At 43.0% G+C, this 13,987-nt stretch overlaps 1 protein-coding gene across 3 annotated transcripts in view; it reads right to left on the bottom strand.

The window, feature by feature from the left end:
- Nucleotides 1-13,987, bottom strand: part of PPFIA4 (PTPRF interacting protein alpha 4) — a 3,167,227-nt gene that overhangs the window by 2,415,715 nt on the left and 737,525 nt on the right. For all 3 annotated transcript variants that reach the window (XM_069633679.1, XM_069633678.1, XM_069633680.1), the window contains one exon: nt 12,549-12,713. In XM_069633679.1, coding sequence (XP_069489780.1) covers nt 12,549-12,713 — 165 coding nt within the window. The remainder of the gene's footprint in view (nt 1-12,548; nt 12,714-13,987) is intronic.

Here is a 13,987-nt window from a genome sequence, read left to right on the forward strand (position 1 = left end):
ACGGGCTTGTGAGCGCTATACAAATGGAAAAATAAATAAATGAAAATGTTAACACTAACTTGTAAGATCTCAACATCCATGCAGAATGTTTGCAGAAAATATATTTTTGGTAGAAATTTTGTTGATTAGCTTATTGCATTTTTGCATTTAAATTGTTTCCCTTTAATGCAGTGGGATTCCCATTTTTTTTGCCGAGCCCCCCTTGTGTAAAAATGTTATTCCGGAGCCCCCTCCCCCTTGAGGGAAAATATTGCTGCTGGGCCCCCTCAGATGCCATGTTTGCCTATATATTCTACTAAAAGCAGTCAACGTACTCACTTTTGGGAGAGCCTCGCGCCCCCCCTAAGACACCCTTCGGGACCCCTGCAGGGGGGCCAGCCACACAGTTTGTAGACCACTGCTTTAATGTAACCTTTTATTATGGGGGACAATCCTAGAAGAAGAGCTACACTTTAAAACAATTAGTGAGAACGAGCCCCTTGTGATGGACATTTTGGGTGACCACTTACCTGCAAGGAGTGTAGTTGAGAAATTCGTAGAACTGTCAGATGCTCTCACTACCAAATTCACTATAGCCGCAAGGGCTACGGGGAAGGTATTGAAGAGAGGGTGGTTTGATGAGGCCTGCAAAAGGGCGAAGAAAACTCTGCTGCTGACACTCAAGGATGCTTCGAGCAACAGATCTGTGATTGCCCTAACTAGGAAGGCATATAATCACGAGCTAAAGAGAAGGAAATTGGAGATTGAAAGGTCAGCTTGGGAAGGTTTTCTGAGTGCTGCTTCGAGAGGGGACCAGAAGGCCTTTTGGGCCTTTGTAAAAAGTGGGCCGGAGAGCTGTTGGTCCAATGTGGGTAGTGGCACCCACGTGGAAGATGGAGCCTGGTTAACTCATTTTGGGAGCTTATTTGGGTCAACAAGTACACAGGCCCATATAGACTTTGTCGGGCCTTGCCAGAAATTTGAGGTGGAGGAGACAGAAAAGGTCATTAAGCTTCAAGCTCATAACAGAGCCCCGGGCCCTGACATGATTCCCTCTGACCTATTTCAACATCCGGTAGATTTGTGGGCCCCACTCTTAACGGTGGTGTTTAATGCTTGCCGACAATCAGGGAAGTATCCTCCCTCTTGGAAAAAGGCTATAATCTTCCCAATCTTCAAAAAGGGGGACATGTCCAGCCCTGGCGCTTATAGGCCAATATCCTTGTTAGACTCCTCCTTCAAAATTTTTGGAAGAATTTTGTTGGCCCGAATTGAAACCTGGATTGGTGAACAGTCTATCCTCTCTGACATTCAATTTGGGTTTCGCCCAGGAGTGGGCACGATGGAACAGAGCCTCAACCTATATCTTCTAGTGGCTAACTCAGTCTTTAGCCGGGGTGAGGCAGTTTATCTGGCCTTCATGGACCTGAGCACAGCATTTGATAAAGTGGACAGAGCAAAACTCTGGGCTGTGCTCGGGTCCCTAGGTTGCCCTGGGGATATCCTGCGGGTGTTGGTCGACCTGCACACAGATAATCAGGCATGTGTGCGTAGTGGTCCAGGGGGACATTTTACGGCCTGCTTCCAGGTGGGGTGTGGTGCAAGACAGGGCTGTGTGTGGGCCCCCATTTGCTTCTGTCTCTACATCAATGGCCTTTCCCAGGACCTTATTGACATTCTGGCGGATTTCTTGGTTCTGGGAGGCAGGGGCTTCCCGGTACTGGCTTACGCGGATGATACAATCCTTCTTGCAAGAACGCCTAGGGCTCTACAGGCCCTGATCAATGCTTACGCAACTTTCATGAATAATTTGGGTCTAAAAATAAACACTAAGAAATCAGCAGTAATGGCATGTGTAGGTAGAAAACGCCCAGCCCCCATGAAACCAATGCTCTGTGTTGGGCAAATTATACCCAGAGTTAAGGTTTTTGACTACTTGGGAATTAGTTTCTAAGAAGCACTAAATGGTGGGGCCCACGTGGCCAAACAATCTGCGAAGATGAGCCAACAATTAGGAGGCATTTATAGATTTATGTCCAAGTGCAAGGGACAACCACTAGACGTGATCACTCAGATTTATGGAGTACAAACCGTAGCTACCACTATGTACGGTGCACCCATTTAGGGTCTCCAGAATGCAGCTGAGATACAAAGAAAGGAGACCACATTTTTCAAAAACCTGCTGGGGCTCGCGGCCAGTGTCTCTGGAATAGCAACGCACAGAGAACTGGGTGTGGAGTTCTGGGAGGACCAGTGGGCAATGGCTCCACTTTTATTCTGGGTCCGGTTATGGGCCAATGAACATGCCTCTCTTTGCCATTTCATCATTCAAGCTGTGTTGGATAGAGATGGATGGAAAAAAATTCCCTGGCTTGCATATGTTTCGAAAACTTTGGGGGAAGTTAACCTAAACTCCCTCTTTCCGCCCGCCACATTAATCACCAAGAGGGAGGGGGGCGCAATATAAAATAGCATCGGTTGGGAATGCAGCGAGGAAAAGAATCCTTGAGGAGTATGGCCACAGATCTGGACTATTTCACACTAGTATCAGTAGACTCACAAGAATACAACCCTACCTGACCTGGAGTCCGCACAAAAAAGACAGGTGGCTGATTACGAGGGCACGGTTTGATTCCCTTCGGTTACAAGGGAACACTTACAAATGGAAAGGCTTTCCCGACTCGGCGGGTTGCCCGATCTGTGGCCACCACCTCGAGGATCTATCCCACCTATTGTTTTTTTGTGCAGGATATGCCGGCATTCGTAGAGCGACCTTGATTCCCGCCCTTAAGAAGACAGCGATACGTTCGCACAGGGCAGCTCTCGTGTTTCTTTTGAGTGCCGAAACGTCCTACACAGCGTGGGCACTGCTCATGTTTTTGAAGAGAGCAATGTTCTTCAGAAAGGGTATATTAAAACTGCAAGGTGATGCTAGCTAGTACTATGAATTTTATAACAGTTTTTATCAATTGGTATTTAACGTTTATTCTGTGCTTTTAACTGATGTTGTTAGTGTTGTTATGGGGCCATTATTTATGAAACTATACGACCACTGATCTTATTGCAGGTTATCCATTTTGAATGTTCATGGTTCTTAATTATCTAGAAGTTTTGATGAAACCGTAATTTTATATGTGTATAACAGTGTTTTTGTCGTTTAATGGATTTTTTATTAATCCGAATAAACTTGTTTGACTTGTAACCTTTTAAACGTATCTCATATGACCAGTCCTGACATCTTAATTGGTGTGACCTAGTCAATTAAACCATCCCTGCATCATCGGTAGACTGATGCGTTTATCAGTCTTCAGTCTCCGGAGCGCGGTCGTTCCATAAGAAGAGTCACAATGTGTGCACCTCCGTCCTACTTTTTCCCAGGACAGATTTGCATTTCATGTCCCATTCTGTCCTTGGAGACCCTGCCACATACATTAAGAGTGATGTTCCTCGTCTCTCTTTCACACCGGCTTTAATTAGAAATATGAAATAACTGGCTGCCTGGCAGACTTCACAGACCCCCTTCTGTGTGCTGTTCCAATGCTTATTGATTGTGTATGGAGAGAAGATGAATAGGCTGCGGTAAACAAGAGATTCATATCGGTTTGCCTCTCGTATATAATTATTTCGAAAGCTTGTTGAAGAACAAGATAGATATGTTCGGAAAAAAGCAGCATTTTGGGATGAAATTATTTTTGATAGCGTCAAATAGATGCACCCTCTCTTAAAGCAAGTGTCCTTTCTGCAGCACATCTTACATCCCGAATGCCACTGTTCTCCACAAGCTTTACTTTATTTATCAGCTTGATCAGGATTTTTTTTAGAACTAATTTCATAGCAAATAATCCGGAGATGCCAATAGCGCCCACACAATTTAAGCATACTGTGATTCTATGTCAAGACCGGAGGCGACCATTATGCTTTAACTCTTTGATGCCACTCTTCACAGCAGCCTTTTAAAATATATATATATATTTGTATTTAAACAGTAAAACAACTTAACTTCCAACAAAACTAAACTTAGACACTAAAGACTACAAATCCCCAGAAGTGCGTTGTTCAGTGTTGGTTTGAGTCTCTTGTTTCCAACCAATCCTTTCTCAATACATCTTTCCTGTGGCATCCTGCCCGACACACCTCCTCTTTCTTTGCTGCCCTTTCTAAGCAGATAAGTCCAATTTGGTTTGTCGAGATAGTTTCAGTCATATGTGTGGATTTTATTTGCTAATTGGGACTTTAGTGTCATTGCAAGCAAACAAGTAGTGAATAGAGTGTAGTACAGTTGTGCAGCGTTATATTTATGGACGAGCATATGCAAACATTTCATTTTACATTTCATTAAGGCGCGGGACGTACCCTCGCTATAGTGCATGTGTTGCGCGAGCATCCTGTGGTCCTGTCTACAATGAAAATTAACTAGTAGTGCAGCGCAAGTCAGAGAATGATCACACTCGCACTAGGTGAATGGAGCATTTCCTGGAGAGGCGCTGATAAGCTCAAAGGCTGCATACAGCACCCAAAAGCAACATTAGAATAAAGCACCTTGCAATGGGCGGGCACTTCCGAGAATCACAGGCAAGTGCCGGCATCATTGAGGTTACTCATCCCGTTACACTCTCAAACATTACCTCAAGGTTAGAGGAAAGGACATATTAGCCCGCATTTTTGATCGATACGCTGCAGTGAATGGGGAATATAAGTCGAAAGGCATGCTCTCGTCAATAGCAGCCTGCATTGTTCAGGTACAGTGAAAGGCACACACAAACAGAGTGAAAAGGAGGCAGGTTAAACAGGTGTCAGGCCTTGATATAAATTCCTAAGCCAAATACCTCAAAGAAAGGGTGATTTCTAAGTGGGAAGACAAGACACAGAAGCAAACCCCATCTTCTACCCTCCAGCCCCCTGGGTGCAAATATTGGGGCTAGCATAGCGCCCCAAGAGGTAGCGGACCCATTTAGCAAATTAAAAAGTGCCATTTTGGGAAAGTCAGCAGTGCCAAAACCTTCACCCACCTACCCCAGGGGCGAAACATAAAATGGGATGCTGATAACGGCAATATGACCTCCGAAGATGAGTAGGAGGTTGACGATAAGCAAGAAGATGAAGAAGTGGACGTAAGCAGAAAAGTCACTAGTCAGACCAAGCAAACACTGATGCTTCCCCAGGCAACATCGGAGGAAGGAGACAACATAGCAGACATGTTCGACCCCAACAGTATAAGACACCCAAAGTCCACGGAATGAGTCCCGTCTCTGAGAGTGACACAGTACATGACACAGTAGACCGCTTGAAAAGGAAGTGTGTTTTACGATGAAGGCAGAATGGCAGAGGCCAGAACTCCATGGCAAAGTCATGGGCACAGCAGAAGTAGATGCCAAAATGGTCACCTTTGTCACCAAGGCAGTGAAGGAGGTCAGAAAAGGCGTAGAGTGTGCATGGAAGAGTTGCCAGGATAAAGTCCTGGACCTAGCTGGGCCCTTAGCGAAGATAATTGACTTTGCAGAGAGAGCCAAAGATACCGGAGAGTCGGTGGATGCAAACATTCTAGCAGTTTTGATTCCAAGGGCTGTATACCTCCTGGGCAACGCCAGCTCCGCCCTCTCCTCGGAGAGGCAGCGCAGCCTCTCGCTAAAATTGACAGCAAGCTAGGAGATCTGGCCAATTATGAAGCGGGAGAGTCTGCACAGGGCGTGCTTTTCAGAGATGTGTTTGCTAAAGAGATTTCCCGATTTGTGGACACCTACACTGCCTTGGAGAAGGCGCAATACACTGCCTTGGAGAAGGCGCAATACACTGCCTTGGAGAAGGCGCAATACTCTATTTGTAAAACATTTCCTGGATGGGTTTGCGCAGGGACCGGTCGATAGAGGAGGTGCTCAACCAGTCGTTTCAGCTCCACGAGGAGGCCCAAGGGACCCAGAGACCAGTATTGGGAGAGGCACCAACAAGACGCCTTCTTCCCTTCCAGAGGAAGAGGTCCGCACGGACTCATAAGTCGTGGCAGATCTAGACAGCAGAACACCGATATAGACAGAGCGCAGGGAGTCTTGATTCTATTAAAGGGGGTTTGAATTTCTATGTTAGCCCATGCGCATTTGTAGTATATAGTTCTGTTGAATATAGTTTGTCATCAATAATTCATAAATTGACAATGGTTAGGGATAAAAAAAACGTGTTTTTTAATTCAATCTAGTCAGTATGTTTGTACACGTAATTCATAATATTTGTATGTCAATTTAAGTTTGTGCCAACATAACTCAGATAGGAGGCACGTGCGTTTGTTTTGCCCCTACTTGGGCTTTATAAAGGCACTAGTACATCGGTTTTAATACATTTTGGATTTTTCACTAGTATAATGCAATATATACATGGTACAGAAGTTTGCAATCAGAATTCACAATAACTTGTTCCTCAGTCTTGTCTCAGTGATGGTTCTGATTGAGCGTTTTTTGTGGTTCTTTACACATTGCAGCCACAGACCATCATATAGCCCGGATTGGTCAGAAATCCAATTAAAACAATAAGAAACTTATATTAGGAAAAGGGTTAGAGCGCACAGACCAATAATATTCACCAACTTCAAAGACTGATTCTATTAAAGACACCGAGGTAACCATTATCTTGCCCGGTATATGCAGAAAGTGGGATGTTGATCTTGATGAGCTTGTGCAACCATGTTGACGTCACTGCCTTGCTGTCAAATTTGTTTTTTTGGTGGCTGCGTATTCCCTTCCTAATTGATTTTCTTTGATTGTTTTTTAGGTGATGATCATAAGAATGGCTGAGCGGACGGCAATACCGGATCTGTGGCTGGTGTTTCTAGTGTGACCAAATGAGAGTTAATGCAAGTTTCAAGTTGGGGTGGATTTCGCGTTATGGACCAGAATGGATTGCTTGAGCAATTGGACTTTTGGCTTCTTGTTACATCTCCAAAGTAAGAGGAGTCGTCTCAGGCAGGCTGTGACTGGAAAGTTGTACTGCGACAGGATTTGTTGGAACGAAGAGACTTAAAACTACACAGCACAAGGGACCTCTGAGGATTTGTGGTCCTTAGTATCTAAGTTTAGTTTTGTCGGACGTTAAGTTGTTTTACTGTTAAAAAAATTATAATTGTATTTTAAAAGGCTGCTGTGAAGAGTGGCATTAAAGAGTTAAAGCATAATGGTCGCCTCTGTGTCTTTAATAGAATCAAGACGCCCTGCGCTATAAGCACGGGTAATCTTCATTGTTTGCACATTTGAGAGGTAAACTACTTGATAGCAGCATTTGTAATATAATCTGACAAGTGATTCACACCTTTGCAACAATACAATGCCATGCGTCTGTGAGCAGACTCCCTGCATTTGTTCACCCTCCCCAATCACTGCTATGCCAAAAAGCAAATCAACTGCGCACATCTACTATCTCTATGATGTAGTGTGAAAACCAAATTGGAGAGTCCACGTACAAGTTTGTAGCCATACACAATATGTCACATCATACATTTTGACGGACTTGTGGAGAGATCAGTGCCATACTCGACATAAGGCAGAACGCATAGCAATGTACAATGCACTTTTCAATAAAATAATTGTTAAGATAGGGCAGCGGTATTCAAACTTTTTTATGCTGAGCCACCCCCCCTATTAGGAAACTATTGCTGTTGAACGCTGCCTTCAGTAAAAAGTGAGTTGCTGCACATCCTCCCACCCCTTCCATGTCATATCTGCTAATTTTTCCTATTGAAAGTGGTCACCATCCTCCTCACATCACTTAGAGGGCCAGACCCACAGTTTGAAGACCACTGGTGTAGAGGTTTGAACGCTTGACAAAGGGAGCACCCAATTTTATTGTGATTTGTTGGAACACGCAATGGCCTATAATGGCTTAAACTAGAACCACAATAATATTGTCAGTTTAGCAAAGAATAATTTTACTATATTAACCAAGTAACTAACAACTCAGTTTGTATTACTACAGTCTTACTGTACAGTTCACATACACTGTTTCATTGAAATATGCACAAATGTGTAAACAGATTGGGTAAGTGTCAACAAAAAAAAAGGATTATGGGCCATCTCCTCTTTGCACCTTTTCCCTGTGGGTTTTGAACTTTATACTTCACCCCTGGCCCCCCAGCCTCATTTCCTGTCTATTTATTTGTCACTTTGTATTTTTGCTTTGGGGTTAAGCACTACTGAGTTTAAACCAATGAAAAGACAGTTGACCCCTGGAACACCCAGATGTATGAAGTGTGTTCAGAAACGTCTCAGAGACCAGATGGAAGCCTTTGTGTGGTTACACATTAAACTAGACTCTTACACACCTGTAACACATTGCCATTTTCAGGCCTGCTTCACATTACCTAAATTCGCAGACACGCCATAAGAACTTCATAATTAATACTACCTACTTTAAAAATGTGTAAGGATAATGTATGTCTAGTCAAAATGTGTATTGATTTCATGAATCAGAGTCTTAATATCTCAGTAAGGATTAGTTTGCTACTTTTTCCAGGCATGCCTCTCACTCATTGAAAACATAATACCATACTTGCCAACCCTACACATTTAGGCAGTGGGCTACTGCTTTTTAAGCAGTCCTACCACCTACAGATGTGGGTGACAGATCCGACTGCTTTTTACAGTGGCAGGTAATTTATGTGACTTTAAGGCAGGCGGCAGGACAAAGCATGCAACACATTACTGAGTCTGCCTGTGCAGTGGGCTGCTAGGTGATTACTTTGATTGGGCTCAGACCAATCCACTGACCTGACAGCTGCATGACTCTGTCCTGCCCTCTTGCCGGGACAACCCTTAGGTGAACCACCAGTGAAGGCAAGTGGCAGAGCGTAGCACCATCACACAGCATCTGCCTATCAGACTGAGGAGGGTATCAGTCTTCGTGTCATTCCGTGTTCAACTTGCACTGCAGGAATATATATGCATTGCCCAGGCTGCTGCTACAGAGCACTGGCAAACGCTGCCTACCTGCTCTGTGTGATTACCTTCTGTGTAATTGAATTTGGTGTTAACTTATCATTCAAATTTATATATTATTAACATTTGAACACCTTTCCATGTTCTGCAGTTTGATGGGTTGTGTTTTTTAGAATGCTTCAATGGTTCCAACAACGTATGTTTTGTATTTTTCTGTGATGTCATTGTTATGAGAATTGTTATTTATTAAACTTGAAAAATCCTACATCTTTTTGGTCACAGAATGTTGGCAAGTCTGTAATACTTTTGTCATTTGTAACAATGCTGTACATTCAAGGAAAAGCGTCTAGATACCTCTCGGCTAAGTGCGCTATATAAGAAAATAAACTAAACTAAATAAACTAAACTAAGATTGTGTGAATCGGATCCAATGGATTTTCTGAGAGATGAAGGTCACCCAAGCATGGTGCTTGGCACTCCCAAGATATGTTTTTGGGGGAACATTTTACGAGGAGGAAACCAAACAGTGCAACATATTCGATTACTACAGTACTCAAAATATTAAGAAAAAAAGCCTTGAAGTTATCACGAAATGGATTACGAGATGGTCTGAACTTTATGGCCTAGCAGAGAGTCATGCAGACCCTGAGAATGCGTGTTACAGAATGATGAATGGGACTCCAATGTTTAAGCAAATAATGGCATAGCCCACAGTTCTTGCTTATGTGTAGGCATAGGATCGCCATTTTCCAGGCAACAAAATAATGCTAACAGGGCACAGGTGGCAAAGGGGGAAAGTACAAGGACATATTATGGCAGTGCCTGGAAATTCCCCATCCAATGCCTGTATAAGAGCGAAATCGATTTTCTATGTTAATGTCTGTTTCAACAGGAGTACAGTGCAGGGGAGCACATATTGCTTTCAAGTGACTGAGGGCTCTCTTGCTTAAGACCTTTTTTACACCAGATGGTGGTTTACAGCTGCAATTAAGCCATTACTTTTCAGAAGACAGCTTAGAAGTAACATTCGATTCCTCTTAAAAGAGAAGCGCTTTCTGAAAGAGATGCCAGGGAGGGGTGTTTCGGGCAGAGAGTGGTAGGAAGTCAATCGGAATGACCACAATGGACGGGTAAAGAGGCAACCACCACCCACAGACTCTGTGTTTTAGATCAATTTACATCTCTAGGCTATCTGTGCCTCCTGTGCCAATAGTTCTGGCTTGTAGGTACTGCTTACAGTTCCACTTAATTGCCAAAACTAAAAAAGAAAAAGCAGATCAGCTGTGAAAGTGAGGATGTACGAATGAATTAGACCTTTGGTTCATCAGGTGATACCGAGAAGACTTTTGCATAATCCAAGAGATTAAGTGACTGCTTTCCAATCATATTGGGGTGAATTCTAGGAGGTTTGGGGCACCACATATGCTCCTTGGGTGGCCGTTGTACGTTTTCAGGGGTAATATCAACATTATGTATACCCATGGTGTATATTATTTTATATGGAAAATAAAATGTATTATGGCTGTAAAAAGAGAAGCAATGAGAGTGATTTGGGCCCTGTTTCTACTCTGTATGGATGATTATTTGTAATCTTAAATATCCTTGGAGGACACATGAAAAGTGCTCAATTCCCCAATGTCATTTGGACATATGTAAGTGAATATTCACACAGGATAAACATACATGATTTCTAAAAAGAGTAGTTTAATTAACAAGCGTGGAATGTTGGCCATCTAAAATATTCGGAATTATTGTCAGTGAAGTTAATAGTTTTATTTTACTTTTTATTTATATATTTATAAGGTGCTGAAAGCCCACAGGCATCGAAGTGCCGTAGCAAAAAATAACTAGCAACATAAAATACAAAGAACACAACACATCTTCATCACAAAAATGTAACATGAACAAAGTTCATTAAATCCAATACAGTCTTCTCAGAGAGGGATACAAGCTTTCAGACTAATCCGTTATAAGTTTCAGATTTGATGATCATCTGGGCAGATAATTGCAGTTACTAAGGTAAACTTGGTAGATGGCTAGACCCACATCCGACCAGGGCACAGTTCCTGTTATCCTGGGTACAACACTCGTCTATTTCCAGCCGATGTTGGATTTTCAAATGTATATGTCTAACCACCGCAATCCCCATTCGTTGGCGAAGCCAGGCCAGGACCGTGTTCCTTAATGCATCTCTGGGTACTTTTCCTGTTGGCCTTTCAATGTTGGCGAGGATGAAATTCCCTTTGTCCATGACAAAGTTTCGTATGATCTTGTCCCTGGGCCGTGGCATTGTGGACTTCCTTACCCGAAGGTTTTTTGGAAGAGGGATCGTATTACCTTTCATAGGATATCCCACTCTACCGGGATCTAACATGGACTTCCTGGGGTCCACCAGTGAAGGAAGGAGTGGATAACTCAACCTCTCCTCTTCTACAGGAAGAGGAGCGGCAGGTCCCACTGAAGGTTCAGAGCCAGTGATAGGAGCCAAGTCATAGGATGTTAGAAGTGTGATAGGTGAGGCCCGGTCCGCTACCCTCGAGGTTGGGATAGGCCGACCAGAAATATCAGAAGTGGCCAAATACTGTTGCATCGGTGGAATGGATATGGGGTCCTGTAGTTCTGTAGGGTTTAGTACCAAGGATTCCTGTAATGCTTGAGAGTACAAACTGCCCATAGAAAGTCAACGTGCCTGCTATCTGTAAATCTGCTCTCAAGTGTCCTTCTCCATTTTATAGGCTAGCATTCAGGTCAATGCAACCCGATAGACCATCACTGATCATAAACGGAGGTGCAGAATCTCTTGCAGAAGGTCCCCCCTAATCTGAATAATATCCAAACATGGGATTGAGTCTTTCCAAGACCTCTAAAGGAATCCAACTAGGTTGACACCCTCCTTCTAACTGCAGTTGCCAAAGACTACAGCTCCCAGGGTGTCATTTCAGGACAGAGGAAAGCACCAGTGCTCCCCCTGCACACACCGTGGCCAATTATCAGTCCTGCTGCCCTTGACTCTATACCTCTTAAAGAACAATGAACTGGACCTCTATTTACCATGCTTGCTACGTGCCAGCCCCTCTGCTCTGCACAGGATTACCTACCACCCCTTTGGCGGAACACAGTGGTTGCAATGGTTTGATCTTCATGCAACATCTCCTGGGCCAATATACTCATCCTTCAACATTACGCAGCTGCTATTGCTGTAATTGGGTAACTAATAAGCACCAGTACCTCCTTAGAGTTGCATATATACTGGATAGAATACTTTTCTAAATCAAATTCTGTTCCTGAATGTATCAAATGAAAACAATTCCTTTTTCTAATACATAAAGGCAGGGCCCCAAAGTATTAACATGTAAACATTTGGCTTAATAACAATACCAAAAAGCCATGTCGATACAATGTCCATGTGTATTGACCACTTATCCATTATACAAAGATAGTGTTAATACACCTTAAAGTGGTGCTATCATTAATGAATGTTCTGTAATTGTACAATTATAATCAGAATACATTCAACTGCTTTTTAGGTCTTGTACATAAAGTTGGCCAATGCAAAATAGAGGGGCAAGGAAGTGATACCGCCCGGCATGCAAAGGCAGCGTATCGTCATCATAGAAGGGTGCCGGCGATACCTCATATTGAACAACCACTCACCTTTTCATCCAACGCTTTATGGTGCTCAAACAGCGACTTCAAGGCTTTCAACACTTCGACTTCACTTGAAACCCCCGACGGGGACTGCGCTTGCCTCTTCACTACCGTCATTCTCAGGGACCGCTCATGCCGCGAGACCAAGCACTCTAGATGTTCGAGCAACAGCTGTACAACACAAAGAAAATTACCACAGTTATGGAGACTAAGCAACCAAGGAGATGTTAAACACCCGTTATGAGCCAGCACTTTTTTGCAAGCCTTCTACTTATAAATATAAAGAACCGGCTTCTGCAAAGAGGGAATAATATGTAAACCTATTATCAGAAAACATGGGTCAGGCTCTCCTGGGAATAAACAGTGAGGAAGAACAAAGCAAAGACCATGCATTACATATATATTTTATATTCTTACTGTGTTCATCCCATCCAGACTCCAATTAAAATGCATATTATTTTTGTGAACGAGTTTGAGCTATTTTTTCTTTCTAAGCACCATGGGTTGGGTTGAACCCTAAGCTTTATATAGTTTGTCTACTTCATATTTCAATCCATTAACACAGAGAAAAGTCAAGTAATGCAGATTGCCATTTCTGTGAGCAGTCATTCCATGGCGAGAGTTACGGTGGTGCTGGCATTGCCACTGTGGATACTTTGGGTAAGGTTATTCCGGGAGGGTTGGCAAGGTTACAGGGTTAGCCCTTTGCTTAGTATCCGTCAAGTGTGATGATAATACTGCCATCGTTAAAAAATATCACCGACTACCTCCTATAAGATGCTACTGATGACAATTTTTTAATATAATTTGTCACAGTGTATGCATTACACTGGGTCACAGTGGACGCGTCATATGTACGGTATTTAGTGATAACAAATAAAAAATAAATACATTTTTAGCGAATAAAAAACAACGAAAAAATTCAGATTTTTAAAAATATATATGTAGGGGTGGGGTAATGGTTTACATCTGGTGGGGAGGAGTTTATGGTGGGGTTTTAAACATGGGGAAAAGGGGGGGTTGTCTATACAACTACAAAAGTTGTCAAATCCATAGGGCGTTTGTGAGTCATGTGCAAGGGAATAATTCAGGGTTGATCTTTTCTACTGGGGCGTTATCACACAAGGAGCCCACAATACAATTGCTCAGCGTAGCCACAAAAACACCCAAAGGCCACATGTGGAACAAACACGTTTTAGCAAGAACCGAGTAGCTGACGAACATACTTTTTCCAAACCCCTACCAGCATTACATTAAGAAATCTCCCTTTCCGGGGCTTTTGCAGTGCTGTAGAGAGAAGAGATCCACCCTGATTGACATGCACTTATTTTTCAGTAAGCACTACTTCTTTATTATTAGTGATTGGGGAAAGCCATTAATAAAATCATCTTTTATAATGTGCTTAATACTGAAGACCAGTCTCTAGTCAAAGCAGAGACCAGTCT

The sequence above is a fragment of the Ambystoma mexicanum genome, chromosome 13 (assembly GCF_040938575.1).
Source record: "Ambystoma mexicanum isolate Mex_15411 chromosome 13, UKY_AmexF1_1, whole genome shotgun sequence".
Classification (NCBI taxonomy): domain Eukaryota; kingdom Metazoa; phylum Chordata; class Amphibia; order Caudata; family Ambystomatidae; genus Ambystoma; species Ambystoma mexicanum.